Here is a 14,064-nt window from a genome sequence, read left to right on the forward strand (position 1 = left end):
ACACGACTGGACCTAATGGTCAGGGGTCCCTTTACCTAGCACACAGACCTCCCTCTTCCCCTCTCTCTGCAACAGGATCCCCCCAAACTTGGGTCTCCAGCTGTTTTTGAACTAGCTTGCAGGTCAGGAATGATGTGAATCGTAGCACCAAAGCGGCTGGAGAACCAGGTTTGGGAACCCTAAGTTTGCCCTGCTGATCCAGTTTAACTCTTTGGATTAGCTTCCCTTGGTGAGATTGCCTGTGCTCTGACCATTGGGCAACCGCTGCCTCTTCCGCCTTCCTCCCCTTCCGCAGAGGAGATGGCCACGTACCTCCGCTACGTCCGCCGCCTGGACTTCTTTGAGAAGCCGGACTACGACTACTTGAGGAAACTCTTCACGGACCTCTTTGACCGGAACGGCTACGTTTTTGACTACGAATACGACTGGGCAGGGAAGCCTTTAGTAAGTTTGGGGGGGGGGAGCGGCTGGCTTTGGGTTGGAGAACTGAGGGGCCGCATTTTCTCATAGGCAGCGCTTTTGAGGGCCGGAGCAAATGCAGGCAGATGCAGATCTTGACCCTTAAAAACCACAGTGGGATTTTTTAAAATCAGCTATATTTTTTCCCTTTCTCCTGTGATGAGGCTGCATTTTAATGTTTTAATGTTGTATTTAATCTTGTTTTTAAGTTGTATTCATTCAACTTGTTTTTATTATTGGTTGTTAGTCAACTTGTTTTTATTATTTTTTGTTTTTATTATTGGTTGTTGTTGTTGTTATTATTATTATTATTATTATTATTATTATTATTATTAATTTTGTAAAGTTGGTTGTTCATTCTGCATTTGAAGACCTCTGGATATATCGCCGCCAAATTTTGCTGGACACAGGTGGACGCCATGTTGAATCAAGGCTCCCTTAGCGGACCTTTCAAAACGGCAATTATGTCCCCCATATTTTGCACGGTGGTTCCTGAGATCAGAGAGCAGGAGTTTTCCTATATGTGTTGGAACCTTTTGAAACGGTGGTGATTTGAAGCTGCTCAGGTTGTTTGATTTCTTAGAAATCTCAAGCGGGCGGGTGAAGAGAGGGAAAAGAAATTTCTCTCTTTTTAGATCATTGTTGAGTTGGAAGGGACCCACAAGGATCATCTAGCCCAACCCCCCGAAATATAGCAATTATCGAATTCCAAATGAACCTTTGCTTCAAGATGTCCAAGGAAAAGAGAGTCCATCAGTTCTTAACACCTCTCTCAAATTTCTATCCTCTCCCCCTTTATTCACCTTTTCCCCAAACTTCTCTACCCATTTGGGAGGGGCTCTGTGACAGATCAGTTGCTTGGATTGCAGAAGGCAGCAACCCCTGATTTCTCCCAAGTACAGCTGGGAATACCCCCCACCCCACTCTGATACAGAAGAAAACATTTTGGATCAATTAGACAGCCAGACTCTTAATCTTGGGGTCCTGGGTTCGAATCTCAGGCAAAGGATTTCTGCATCGCAAGGGGTTGGGCTGGATGACCCTCGGGGTCCCTTCCAAGCCTGCGATTTACAAAGGAGCGCGGTACCGTCGACGTTCCCGATCTCACGCTCCCATCTCCTTTTCTTCCCCTCTTTGCAGCCGACTCCTATTGGCACAATTCAGAGTGACTTACAAGTCCAGGCTCCAAACAGGGAAAAAACTCAACAGTACATGAAACAGCAGGTAAGTGGGGTTCTCCCCCCCCCCATGCCCCAGGGGTCCATATTGGGGTGTGGGGCAGTTAGAGGGCTGGCGATGGGGTGGGAGAGGAGGCCAGCCAGAGCCTGAGTGAGTTATGGGCGAGCCTGCAAAGTTCCTCCACTTCTGCCAAAACAGAACATTTAGTCTCCTCTTAGATCCCCCATTGGGACGCAGGTGGCACTGTGGGTTAAAGCCTCAGCGCCTAGGACTTGCCGATCGAAAGGTCGGCGGTTCGAATCCCTGCGGCGGGGTGCGCTCCCGCTGCTCGGTCCCAGCGCCTGCCAACCTAGCAGTTCGAAAGCACCGCCAGGTGCAAGTAGATAAATAGGGACCGCTTACCAGCGGGAAGGTAAACGGCGTTTCCGTGTGCGGCTCTGGCTCGCCAGATGCAGCTTTGTCACGCTGGCCACGTGACCCGGAAGTGTCTCCGGACAGCGCTGGCCCCTGGCCTCTTAAGTGAGATGGGCGCACAACCCCAGAGTCTGTCAAGACTGGCCCGTACGGGCAGGGGTACCTTTACCTTTACCTTTACCTTTTAGATCCCCCATTAGAGTGAATGGGGATCACAGAGGGGTCAGGCTGCCAAGTTTGGCCTGCATGAGGCTTGGGTGAACAATGAGGGCCGGCTCCTTGTGGAGGCGGCAGCAGAGGCCTGGCGCCACCTGGTGGGAAGAGACGGAGGTGCCTCGGTGTCCGAGGAAAAGTCCTTCCTGAATAGGAGGGAGCGTGATGGTTGCCTGGGTGTGGTGGAAAAGCGTTGGTCCATAGATCTTAGTTCTGCCTACACTGACTGGTAGCAGCTCTGCAGGTAGAGAGGGCTGTTTCCCTTTCAACAACCGGAATTAATGGCTTGCTTTTAACGGGTATGCAAAGGATTGATCCCACGTCCTTCTGCACGCCAAGCTTGTGAGCTGGTGGCTCCTGCCATAAAAACAAAGGCAGATTCTAGACCTCATGGTGTTGAACGATGGGCTGATTTAACGGGGAGGTGCGGAGCTGCCTTCTAGCAAAGTTTTGGGGCTTCAGGACAGGGACAGACTTAACCTGGGATGCCGGGGTTTTGAACCTGCAACCTTCTGCATGCCAAGCAAGTGTTCTGACCCCTGAGTCGATTTGCTAGGGACATAGCCTTATTCTGAGTCAGCCCGTGGGTCTGTCTAGATCAGGCATGGCCAAACTTGGCCCTTTAGCTGTTTTGGGACTACAACTCCCATCATCCCTAGCTAACAGGAGCAGTAGTCAGGGATGATGGGAATTGTAGTAAAAAAAACAAAAAACAGCTGGAGGGCCAAGTTTGGCCATGCCTGGTCTAGAACAAGGTTTCCCAAACTTAGGTTTCCAGCTGTTTTTGGACTACAACTCCCAACATCCCTAGCTAGGCGGCATGCAGAGGGCCGGGAGGCTGGGCCGTCTCCTTCCGGCGGCCCGGGGCAAAGACCATCACTTCTCCTCCGACGTAAATCAGCAACCCGGGCTTCAAAGCCAAGGGACACTATCAGCAGACCGAACTGCGCACACAGGATAGGTGTGAGGCTTGGGGAAGCATACTACAACTACAGATTTACTAATCATAAAGCAGGACGAAGAAAAACGTCGTCTCTCTCTCTCATGTCGTCTCGGAGAGAAAAGCAAACGCTATACACCCAACGGAAGTTCCCAGCAAGCTGTGCTGGAATGTAAACAGACATGTGACATGTAACAATCCCACGTCTGTTCCTTAAGGTGGAACGGAATTCTCAACACGTTCATCATCCCTAGCTAACAGGACCAGTGGTCAGGGATGATGGGAAATGTAGTCCAAAAACAACTGGAGGGCCAAGTTTGGGAAATGGTGCTCTAAATCCAAAGTCCTTTGGGCATCTTTGTGCCATTTCATTGAATCATAGAATCGTAGAGTTCGAAGGGACACCGAGGGGTCATCTAGCCCAACCCCCTGAAAAGCAGGAATTCACAATGTGTGTTTTGAGTGTGAACTGGTGTGTGTGTGTGTGTGTGTGTGTGTGTGTGTGTGTACACCTATCCCTAGCATCTCTCGAAGGCCATGCCATTTGTCAAGAGTTTCCCAAACTTGGGTCTCCGGCTGTTCTGGGACTACGATTCCCATCATCCCTGACCCTGCTAGCAAAGCATTCTGGGATTTGTAGTTCCCCCCAAAAAAACCAGCCAGAGACCCACATTTGGTAAACCCTGGATTTGGAGGCACGCCTGCCCTGCGTGCGCTTAGTGAAACGGCAGCGGCTGTGAATCCAACAGGGTTCGATCACGGGGGCTCCGATCGCCGTCCCTTTTCCCTTCCGGACGGCGCCGGTCACTCTCAGGGTTGGGATACCTGTGGCGTTGCAGGTGTCGGGGTGCCAACAACCGGCAGCCATTAGGGACGCTGGGAGCTGGAGGCCAGCCAGGCTGGGAACACCCCCCCCCCGCAAGGCAAGAAGGGGCAGTTTGGGGCAGCAGGGGGCAGAACCATTATCCCTCCAGAGGTGCCTACCTTTCCGAGAAAGTGGGGGACTTCTCTTTTCAATTCAGGGATGGAGGAGGGTGGAAGACCCCCAGGTGCCCTTGAGCCCAGTGGGCGGTGGAGGTTGGGAGTCGTAGTTCAGCTGCACCCAGTGCCCCCCACGCCCCCTGCCCCTCTTCTGGGGGAATTTGCGTCCAGGCCTGTTTTATATTCTTTCGTTTTGCATGCTTTTTCGTTTGGTTTTTTCTTCCTTTCTCTCTTTCCCTCTCCCCCCTTTGTCCCCTCTCCCCACAACCCCCCATCTTTTTCTGACCCCTCTCTCGCCTTTGTCACCCCCCCTTTGTCTCCTCCCCCCCCCCCGTCGCTAGCAGTCCCCCGAGGGGACGGAGGTGTGGGACCCTCAGGCTGGGCAGCAACCTGCCGAGGAAGCCCTAGGAACCCACCTTGCGGCCAGCAGGCTTGGGGGGTCCGTGCAGGTACATTAGAGGGGCGTATGGGGTAGGGTGTGGGGCTGGCAGGGGGTGGGCATGACCTGCAAACCACTGTCCAAGCCCCATTGGCACCTGCAAACATTGGCACCGTCCCAGATGCAACTGACTTGGCCCCATTCACTTCAATGGCTCTGGTCTTGGGATTCGGCTTTCACCAGTTCATCCATGGCAGTGGGTCTACTCTGGAGTAGGAATTGGCGTGGGCTGCCACCCTCTCTTTAGGCCCTGCTGCTTTCTCTCGCATGTGCCCCCCACCCCCAGTGTGAAAAGGAGTGCACAGCTCTTCCTTTGATGGTGAATCGGGTCCGCCTATGTGTTCGCCCCTGTCTCTGCCTGTGTCCACGCATGATGTGGCGCCCCCATTTTTCTGGGAAGGGGGCTAGTGCGAAATGTTTCCGGAGCTCTAGTGGAAATATTGCAAGCCTACCGGGGAGGTTTCATTACACCGATAAATCCTACTTGGAGTACACCCGCAGAAATTACTAGGACTTGTGCCTGTTGACTCCAGTGTGTCTACTCTTGAGTAGCACTTAAGGTTGGATGCTGCCCGGCGTCTGTTCTCCTCCCCGCCCCTCCCACGGCAAACTTCTTTGGTGAAGATGGGGTGGGTGGGTGTGGGTATTTTTTATTTTTAAAGAAAACCTTGGTTACTCTCTTGTCTGTTTTACTTATTTCATAAAACCTACATACCATTTGATAATTAAAAAAAAAAACTTCACAAAACTGTTTAGAAACAGAATAAAATTATATATACCGTATTTTTTGCTCTATAAGACTCACTTTTTCCCTCCTAAAAAGTAAGGGGAAATGTGTGCACGTCTTATGGAGTGAATGCAGGCTGTGCAGCTATCCCAGAAGCCAGAACAGCAAGAGGGATCGCTGCTTTCTCTGCGCAGCGATCCCTCTTGCTGTTCTGGCTTCGGAGATTCAGAATATTTTTTTTCTTGTTTTCCTCCTCCAAAAACCAGGTGTGTCTTGTGGTCAGGTGCATCTTGTAGAGTGAAAAATACGGTATATATTTACACACACCCCCACCCCCAAGAATTCAGGGATTCTCTCTCTGTCATTGCAAATCCACAGAAGGGTTTTTTGAAGGTGGGTTTCCTGTTGTGACAGCAACTGGTTCCGAGAGGCATGATTCAGAAAAAAGCCACTATTTTCTATCAGCAAACCCAGAATGAGGGATAACATTTCACTATCAACAGGGTTGATTTTCTTTCAGGATTGTGGTTTCATGAGTTCAGCGAGATATCCTTCCAGCTTTTGCTGTTTATTACCGAATGCATACGAAAAAGATTTCATTTTCTTATCACACTATTAACAACAACAACAATAACAACAACAACAACAATAATAATAATAATACATGACATTATTTGATAATAGTATTAACAATAACAGTGTTAATAATAATAATAATATTTAACAGCCACAATAATAATATCCTGGTCCCCTGCAGAATCCCACTGTCGGCACAACCTTTTTATGTAAGAGGCGAGAGCTGTGGAATTCTGTAAACTGCAAACTAAAATTGTACAAGCTTTTCCCATTGCAATGTTTTGGGACATTAATTGTTTGTTTCTGCAAAGGAATTTTAGAGACTGAAGGAAGCTGTTCTCAGACGAGGGGCTAGAGAAGTTGTGGCATGTAATGGGATATTTTTTGGGGGGGGGGCACCCGGTGATAGGATGGCCACAGGAAACACCGTGAACACCCAGAAAGAGCTAAACTTGGTTTCTGACAGTGGTTTCTTAATCCTTACAGGTTTGCACATGAAATTCAGAATTTCCAATGTTAAGAATGAAAACTTGGGGTTCCGTTTGGTTTTCAGTTCATCTTCCGACGTTCTTAAAAGCCAGAACCATGTGATGCAGTTTAGCGAGAGCCACAAAAATGTTTTCTGGATAACGCCAATAGCAAGGTGGTGTTGCTGGTTAAACGCCCAGCCTTGAGAGAGATTTGAACCACCCACAGTTCTCTCTAAAAAGTGGACTATAAACCTGGTTGGTTGCAGCTGTCCTGTGATTGAGTATGTTCTTTGACGAACCCCTGTGTGGTACTAAGAACAATTATTTGAAAATGAGCCGGCCTTTTACAGTAATGTACCCTCTCCTCCCTCAGGTTCAGATCTGAGCTGCTTGCGCATTTTGCCCAGCGCAGGCTGGCTCAACTGAGTTGAATTTTATTATTACGGTCACAGACCAGTTCCGGCTCACTTACAATATCAGGAAAATCATAAAACACAACAGGAACACATTGAATTGCAGTTGGGTATAACAGAGACAGTACAGATATAGCGGCAGTTAAAAATATATATTAAATCTTGATCACTTGTCATTTAAAACCTTAATCATTTTTGTAGCACAGCTTGTTCCGTAAGTTTTATGGCAGTCGCACAGAATTTGCCCACCCTCTAGATCCTTGTCCCTCAACCAGGAGTTTTAGACATTGAAGTTTCGGACCCATTTGGAGATTTTTGTATAACAGGAGTGATAAATACTGAGCGTATATCCCCGTAGAAACGGCAGTGTAACAAGACGTGAGAGACTGTTTCCACCTCCATCAAGCCGCAGGGGCAGATTCGTTCCACGTACGGTTTACCCTCGAATCTGCCCAGCCTGGCTCAACACGAACCAGGGTCTGTGCAGAGCGGCCACTCTCCTGCCCCCCCCCCCCAGCAATCAGAAACTATAGATTCTAGGGCAGCAAGATTGCTCTCCTCGCACCAGGCATCAAAGCGACTCCCGATTTCTTCCCCCGATCCACGGTTTGCAGGGAGTAGCCAAACCCTGTGGCTTGCAGTGCAAGCGGTTTCGAAACCTTGTGCGATTCCTTTGGTGGAAAATGTCTTTGGACTTTTTGACTCTGCACCCCACGATTCTACCCAAATCAGGTCGCTGTTCATCTCCAAACCAAAAAGGGCTCAGTATCTGCCCTTGAATTATTTGCTTTGAATCCTGACAAGACAGAAGTGCTGTTTTGGGGGGACAGGAGGCGGGCAGATGTGGAGGACTTCCTGGTCCTGAATGGGGTAACTGTGTCCCTGAAGGACCAGGTGCGCAGCCTGGGAGTCATTTTGGACTCACAGCTGTCCATGGAGGCGCAGGTCAATTCTGTGTCCAGGTCAGCTGTTTACCAGCTCCATCTGGTACGCAGGCTGAGACCCTCTCTGCCCGCAGACTGTCTGGCCAGAGTGGTGCATGCTCTGGTTATCTCCCGCTTGGACTACTGCAATGCGCTCCACGTGGGTCTACCTTTGAAGGTGATACGGAAACTACAACTAATCCAGAATGTGGCAGCTAGACTGGTGACTGGGGGCGGCCGCTGAGACCACATAACACCAGTCTTGAAAGACCTACATTGGCTTCCAGTAGGTTTCCGAGCACAATTCAAAGTGTTGGTGCTGACCTTTGAAGCCCTAAACTGCCTCGGCCCAGTATACCTGAAGGAGCGTCTCTACCCCCATCGTTCAACCCGAACACTGAGGTCCAGCGCCGAGGGCCTTCTGGCGGTTCCCTCATTGCGAGAAGCCAAGTTACAGGGAACCAGGCAGAGGGCCTTCTTGGTAGTGGCGCCCGCCCTGTGGAACGCCCTCCCACCAGATGTCAAAGAGAAAAACAACTACCAGACTTTTAGAAGACATCTGAAGGCAGCCCTGTTTAGGGAAGCTTTAAATTTTTAATAGGTTATTGTATTTTAATATTCCATTGTAGGCCGCCCAAAGTGGCTGGAGAAACCCAGCCAGATGGGCGGGGTATAAATAATATTATTATTATTATTATTATTATTATTATTATTGCTGCTTTTCACTGGAAGGGATTTGGCTCCAAATGCCAGGCTCAATGCACTGCGTCTGGGGGAGTTCTGTCTTGGGGCCAGTGCACCCTGACCTCTGCATTTCTGTGCAAAACCCCAGAGGCAGAGGGGTGCAAGCACTTTCCCCCCCATCTCACCTGCCTCCTCTTCCTTCCTCCTCAGGTCATGAGTTCGACCAACGGGGAGCTGAACACAGATGACCCCACTGCCGGCCACTCAAACGCCCCCATCACCGCCCCCGCCGAGGTCGAGGTGGCTGATGACACTAAGTGAGTAAACCAAGTCTTCTTGCGCGGGGGGGGGGGGGGACCAGAGTCTCGCTTGGCCTGGGAGAGGAAACTCAGATCCGGCGCCCAAATCCAGCCCCCAAGACCCTCTGAATAGCAGGTTGGACTAGATGGCCCTGGTGGGGGGAGAGACCCTTCGAATTCTGCCGTTCTCTGATTCCGCAAGTGCTTTTGCCTCCTTGGGGGGCTCTTTCTGGAAGCGGCAGGAGGAGAGTTTTGCTCTTGTGCTCAGGCCCCGTCCGAGGTGCCCCGCTTGGGCCTGATCCGCCTGCAAGGCTCCTAACGCCCTCCTCTCCTCGATTCTCAGGTGCTGCTGTTTCTTCAAGAGGCGGAAGAGGAAAAGCATCCAGCGCCACAAGTGATGATGTGCTCCCCTTCCCCGCTTTGGCCGAGGCCGGCGTCCCCTGGGACTACGTTTTCACCCTCCGCCCCTCTTCCTTTTCACTTCCTGTCTGTGGATAATGGATCTTGATCCTTTGGTCGGATGGGAGAGGACGGGCCTGATCCCCTCCGCCTGCTCCAGAGTCGCAAGGGGTCCGTGTGGCGTACAAGCCGCCTTTGACTCCACTCGCAGGCTCACCCGGGGAGAGGAGGGGAAGCCTCTCCCCCACTCTCAGCCTGAATATATATATATATTTCTTGTATTTTCTTTTCCCTTCCTCCAAGAGACACAGCAACAGAGGGAAGCGGAACCGGCAGGAGGAGGAAGAAGAAGCACGTCGCTGAACTTTCTTTGGAAGTGCCCGCGCCCTCCTTGGTTTTGCAAAGAGAAAAAAGCATTAACTATTTATGCAGCTGCCCCCCCTCCAAGGGGAAAAAAACCCCACACTTGTCTGGGCTCTTCTCTCCCCCCCTTCCTCACCTTGGTTTCACGGAATTATTTTTTTGGAAGCAAAAAAAGAACCCCGGGAATCAGTTCTTTGCAGAAGATTTGCTGGGACGATGCTGGGAATGTCAGCTGCAGCTAATATTCCCTCCCCCTCCCTCCTCTCCCCCCCCTCCACTTTTGCTGTTTCTTTGTCTCTTTAACTTAATTTAAAAATTGCATCTTAGTCGTTGCGTTTGTGGGACAGTCTCCTTATTTTCTTTCTCCCCCTCCTTCCCTCTGTTTTTGTAGCGATGCAAACGTTTTTTGCATCATATATATTTTTTTATTTCATAAAGTATCTTGTTTTAGATTTGTGCCCCCCCTCCCAACTCTCTTCAGTTTCTCCCCGCAACCCCTGCCGATTTAGTTGTGGCCAAGGTCCTTTTGGGGGGAGACAGAGGGAAGTCCCTGGGGTGACCTCTCCGTCTGGAGCACAGCTGGGGGGAGGGGCAAAGTGGGGTTTCGCGCCTGGGGAGGAAAGCGGCTCGTTTACACTTCCGACTCTTCATTTCTCAATGCACTTTTTTTGGGTAGCAATACAAGGAGACCTGTGTCTTGGAATTAACCGGGCTTTAGAGAATTCTTTGGGGTTCGTTTTGCAGGAAGCTAGATTCTCCTTTAATTAAAAAATAGACCCACTGACTCGCTGGGGGTGGAGGGGGGGCCTTGGATCTCAGGAACAGCTGCCGGCCAAGATGAACCCCCCAAACGACTTCTGTTGCTATGAGAATTTTTTTTGGGGGGGTGGGGGGAGTTCAGAATGGAGAGGGTTTGGGGTGGCCAAAGCCAAAAACCGAAATCTGATCTGCAGGGGTGAAGCCTAGCCCCCTAAAACATGCAACTGGAACAGATCCGTGGCGAAAGCTCCGAGGGAGGGAGTGAAAAGGAAATTCATGTGAGGACAATCCACCCTGTTGTTTTTGTGTCCCCCCCCCAAAAAAAAAATACAGATCAGACACTCACAGTGACGAATTCCAGTTTCTGCTAAATTGCTCAGCTACGGGATGTTGTCTTGAGAAGTCCGGCTCTCCGCTGCAGTTTTAAATCTTGTGCATTTTGCTGCAGGGAGCCAGGAAATGGGTAGAAGCAGATTTCTTCCTCGGGGGTTCTTTTGGGGCAGTAGGGAGCGCCCCCCCCTTTCCTTCTGGGTTTCTTGGCCATCTTTAAATCCCACCAGGGATGCGCCCGGTTAGGACCACACTTTGACGAAGGCGTGTTTGTGCCCCCCTCTCTTCTGGCCAGCCGGACCCCCCGACACCCTTCTAGGTCCTGCAAAGGTTCCGGGCACACTTTGGGGGGGGGGGTCCGTTGCTTCCAAACAAGGACTGAGAAGCCTTGCTTCTTTATAGACAAATATATTTTTATACAGAGAAGAAGGGGAGGGCACTGCCTCCCCTGGCACCTATTCCAGAGTACATAGCATGTTCTGTTTCCTTTAAAATAAAAAGCCTGTTGTTGTCCCCCCCACTTACAAATGTTGTAATCACGACACTTGTTAATGTCAGGCTATGGTTGGCTATGGGGGGTGGGCTGTGATTAGACGGGCAGGGAAGGTTTTTTTTTGGAGGGGGTCCTTGGTCTCTTGCACTAAATGGCACCCACGTCGCCCAAATTCTACGTGTCTTAAAACTGCCGCACCTCCTCACTAGTAAGACTCCCCCCCCCCCCGTTGCTTCGATTCCCACTACCTGTCCCCCCCCACGGAAAAAAAATACCCACCAAAGCTGTGTATGCTTGCCCTCGTGTTGTTCACTTGATTGTGCTAGAGTCAAATTGGTTAACAGTGGGATCCAAGTTTCTAGTCCTCCTCGTTCCTGGACAGCAGGACCTCCCCCCCCCGGCCGACCCCAAGTTGCGTTGGTGGGAGTTAGTGCCAGAATGCAAGGCCCACTCTCCATGCCTCTCTCTACATCGGACCCCTTGCAAAAAGCCGAAATTAAGTTTTCAGTTGTGTGTGCTTTTAAAGATGGGGGTTTTTGGGGGGGGCGCCCCCTTTTTTCTTTTATGGCTGATTTCTTTTACGGCTACTTGGAGAAGAGGCAAGGTGTGGGGAGGAGAAAGAACTAAAAAAAAATAATTCAGATTACTGTCTTGCTCTACCTGGTCTTAGTTTTATAAGTGCCTCAAAAGAGGGGTGTGTGGGGGTTTTTTGGGGGGAAGGGGGCATTAGAATGGAAAGATGGGAGGAGGCGTTAAGGTAAAGGGCAGAAAAAAATTATAATCCTCGATTCTGGCGACTTTCACTAAAAATAGGGTTCCTTAGATACGTGCAATGTTTGAGCTTGTTCCCCAAACAGTGCAAAGAGGAGGGAATTAAAAAATTCAGCCTTAAATGATATGCTGGGGGGGGGGGGTAATGTAGTTCCAGTCCCAGGAAGGGTGTAAAAGAGAAATTAAAATTAAAATGTTTATGTAAAAAGAGTGCATGTGAGTGTGCTTGGATTACCAGTTGCAATGTGGATTATTCTGGTTTTGAAAAAGGGCAGACTTTGAAAAGATTTACCTTGGCAGAGGTCGACATCAAGGTGTGGTTTTTGCCGTTTGGGCCCAGATTGTCAGAAGCTTGCATCAAAATGAATTTTGCAGACCCAGCAATGGTGGTTTGTTTGGTTTTGTTTTAGAAAATAAATTTATTTTTTTTTTTTTTTTGCTTAACAAAATGGGGGGGGGTGTGTGATCGATTTGGGTGTACAGAGACGTGATCTGTTGCCGATGCGATTCCAAAAACTCGAGGCAGCGAGAGACACTTTTCCGTTGTCAGTTTTTAGTTAACTGCTTTAAGCAAAACAAAAATGTACAGAGGTAAATGGCATATAAAAGTTTCTCTGAAGCTTCTTTGAAAGCCATAGAGGTTTAGGGGCTCTTTTTTTTTTAAATTAAAAAAAATTCAAAAACAAGGAGAAAAAAAACCCTGAAAAACAAAAAAATTAAAAAAAAACTTGAAAAATAAATTCTGCAAAGATGTGTCTTTGGCTTTTGGAGGGTGTGGTACTCTAATGTTTTGTTTCCGGAAGTTCCTATAGTCCCAGGGTGTAGTGTAGGTTAGAGCACTTTCCCAAACTTGGGTCTCCAGCTGCTGTTAAGACTACAACTCCCATCATCCATAGCTAGCAAGTCAGGGATAATGGGAATTGTAGTCCAAAAGCCGCGAAAGACCCAAGTTTGGGAAAACCCTGGTTTGCAGTGTCATACCAGGACCTAGAAGACCACACTCACTATTTGGGGTATCAGGCAGCAGACATTCCTAGCCATGCTGGTCCTGATGATTCTAAATAAAGGGCCGATTTAGCAGGAACAAAGAGTTGCAGCATTGGTCCAGCTAGTTCAGTATTGCCAACACTGATCAGCAGCAGCAAAGGTTTCAGGTCTCTCCGAGCCTTGCCTGGAAACTGAAGCCGGGGCACTGAACCACTGCCCTCCTCCCAAACAGAAACCCCACAAGCACTGTGCATGAAACAGTGGCAATCCAAGGTAGACTATGCTTGCGCGTGGAGGTGCGCCAGCAAAGCACACGACGTCTGAGCTGCTTGCAAGAGGAATGGGTGGGCTCATGCTGCCATCGCTGTTTCCCGTTGGCCAGGAAGTTGGGGGTCCAGTAAGATCCAAGAGAACTCCCAATTGCAGGAAAAAAGGGGGGGATTATTCCACCAGGTTTTCCAACACACGCTTTCAGACAGGGCAAAAATCTGGGTACTTTTGTGAAGGCTGAAATGCTCCTTGACTGTTAAAAAAAGTATCTGAGAGGACATTGATCCTGGTGCGCCTGGTACGTTCGTAAAAGCTGTGTTTTGATTTTTTAAAAAGCCAAAGATTAGTTCCTGCAAGCTTGAAGCTTGCCCACTTTGGACATTGACACCCAGCAAAGTGGATTTCCTTTGCAGTCGATGCTGAAAGTGAGGTGCTGCTGTGAAACTCCCCCTCACCCTCATTTATTGCCAGAAGGAACTTTTTTCTTCTCCCACCTAGGCCCCAGTTGATCTACTCAACTGGGAGCAGTCCCATGGCTTCTTAAAATATATTAATTTTTATTAAGGTTTTTCAAAGGTAGCAAATTTACGTACAATATATATGCACTTACATTTTTGTTACTAACCCACGTCTTGTCATTTTTCCCCCCGCTGCTCCCTCGAATCCTCATGGTTTCATGTTGCTATACTACTTTTGAGATAGTCCCAAAAATGCCTCCAATTTTTCCGTAAACACCATTTTCATCTCTTCGTTTTACAGTCGATTCCTCATGTTTTTAAGGGCTATCAAGACAGGGAGCACTGTACCTTGAGCCCCCACCAACCAAGATGTGCAGGCACCACTATTTTGCTTCCAGGGTGGCAAGAGTGCCTGTGCTCATGTGATCACACTTCCCAGCTCACAGGACAAAGCCAAATCATGCAGCAAAAAAATACCTTTTTTAAAACAATCATTTCATTATTTATACCCTGCCCA

The 14,064-nt window shown here is 49.2% G+C and overlaps 1 protein-coding gene across 2 annotated transcripts in view; it reads left to right on the plus strand.

Annotated features, from left to right (window-relative positions):
- Positions 1-12,040, plus strand: part of CSNK1G2 (casein kinase 1 gamma 2) — a 54,175-nt gene extending 42,135 nt beyond the window's left edge. The window contains exons 9-13 of one of the 2 annotated variants that reach the window (XM_083720564.1): positions 296-444; positions 1,600-1,683; positions 4,528-4,635; positions 8,629-8,735; positions 9,061-12,040. In XM_083720564.1, the coding sequence (XP_083576690.1) occupies positions 296-444; positions 1,600-1,683; positions 4,528-4,635; positions 8,629-8,735; positions 9,061-9,115 (503 nt within the window). In that variant the 3' untranslated portion in view covers positions 9,116-12,040. The remainder of the gene's footprint in view (positions 1-295; positions 445-1,599; positions 1,684-4,527; positions 4,636-8,628; positions 8,736-9,060) is intronic. The other variant, XM_083720565.1, reaches the window with a different exon arrangement.
- The last annotated feature ends 2,024 nt before the right edge of the window (positions 12,041-14,064 follow it).

Source organism: Podarcis gaigeae (assembly GCF_964106915.1).
Source record: "Podarcis gaigeae genome assembly, chromosome: 18".
NCBI classification, from domain to species: Eukaryota; Metazoa; Chordata; class Lepidosauria; order Squamata; family Lacertidae; genus Podarcis; species Podarcis gaigeae.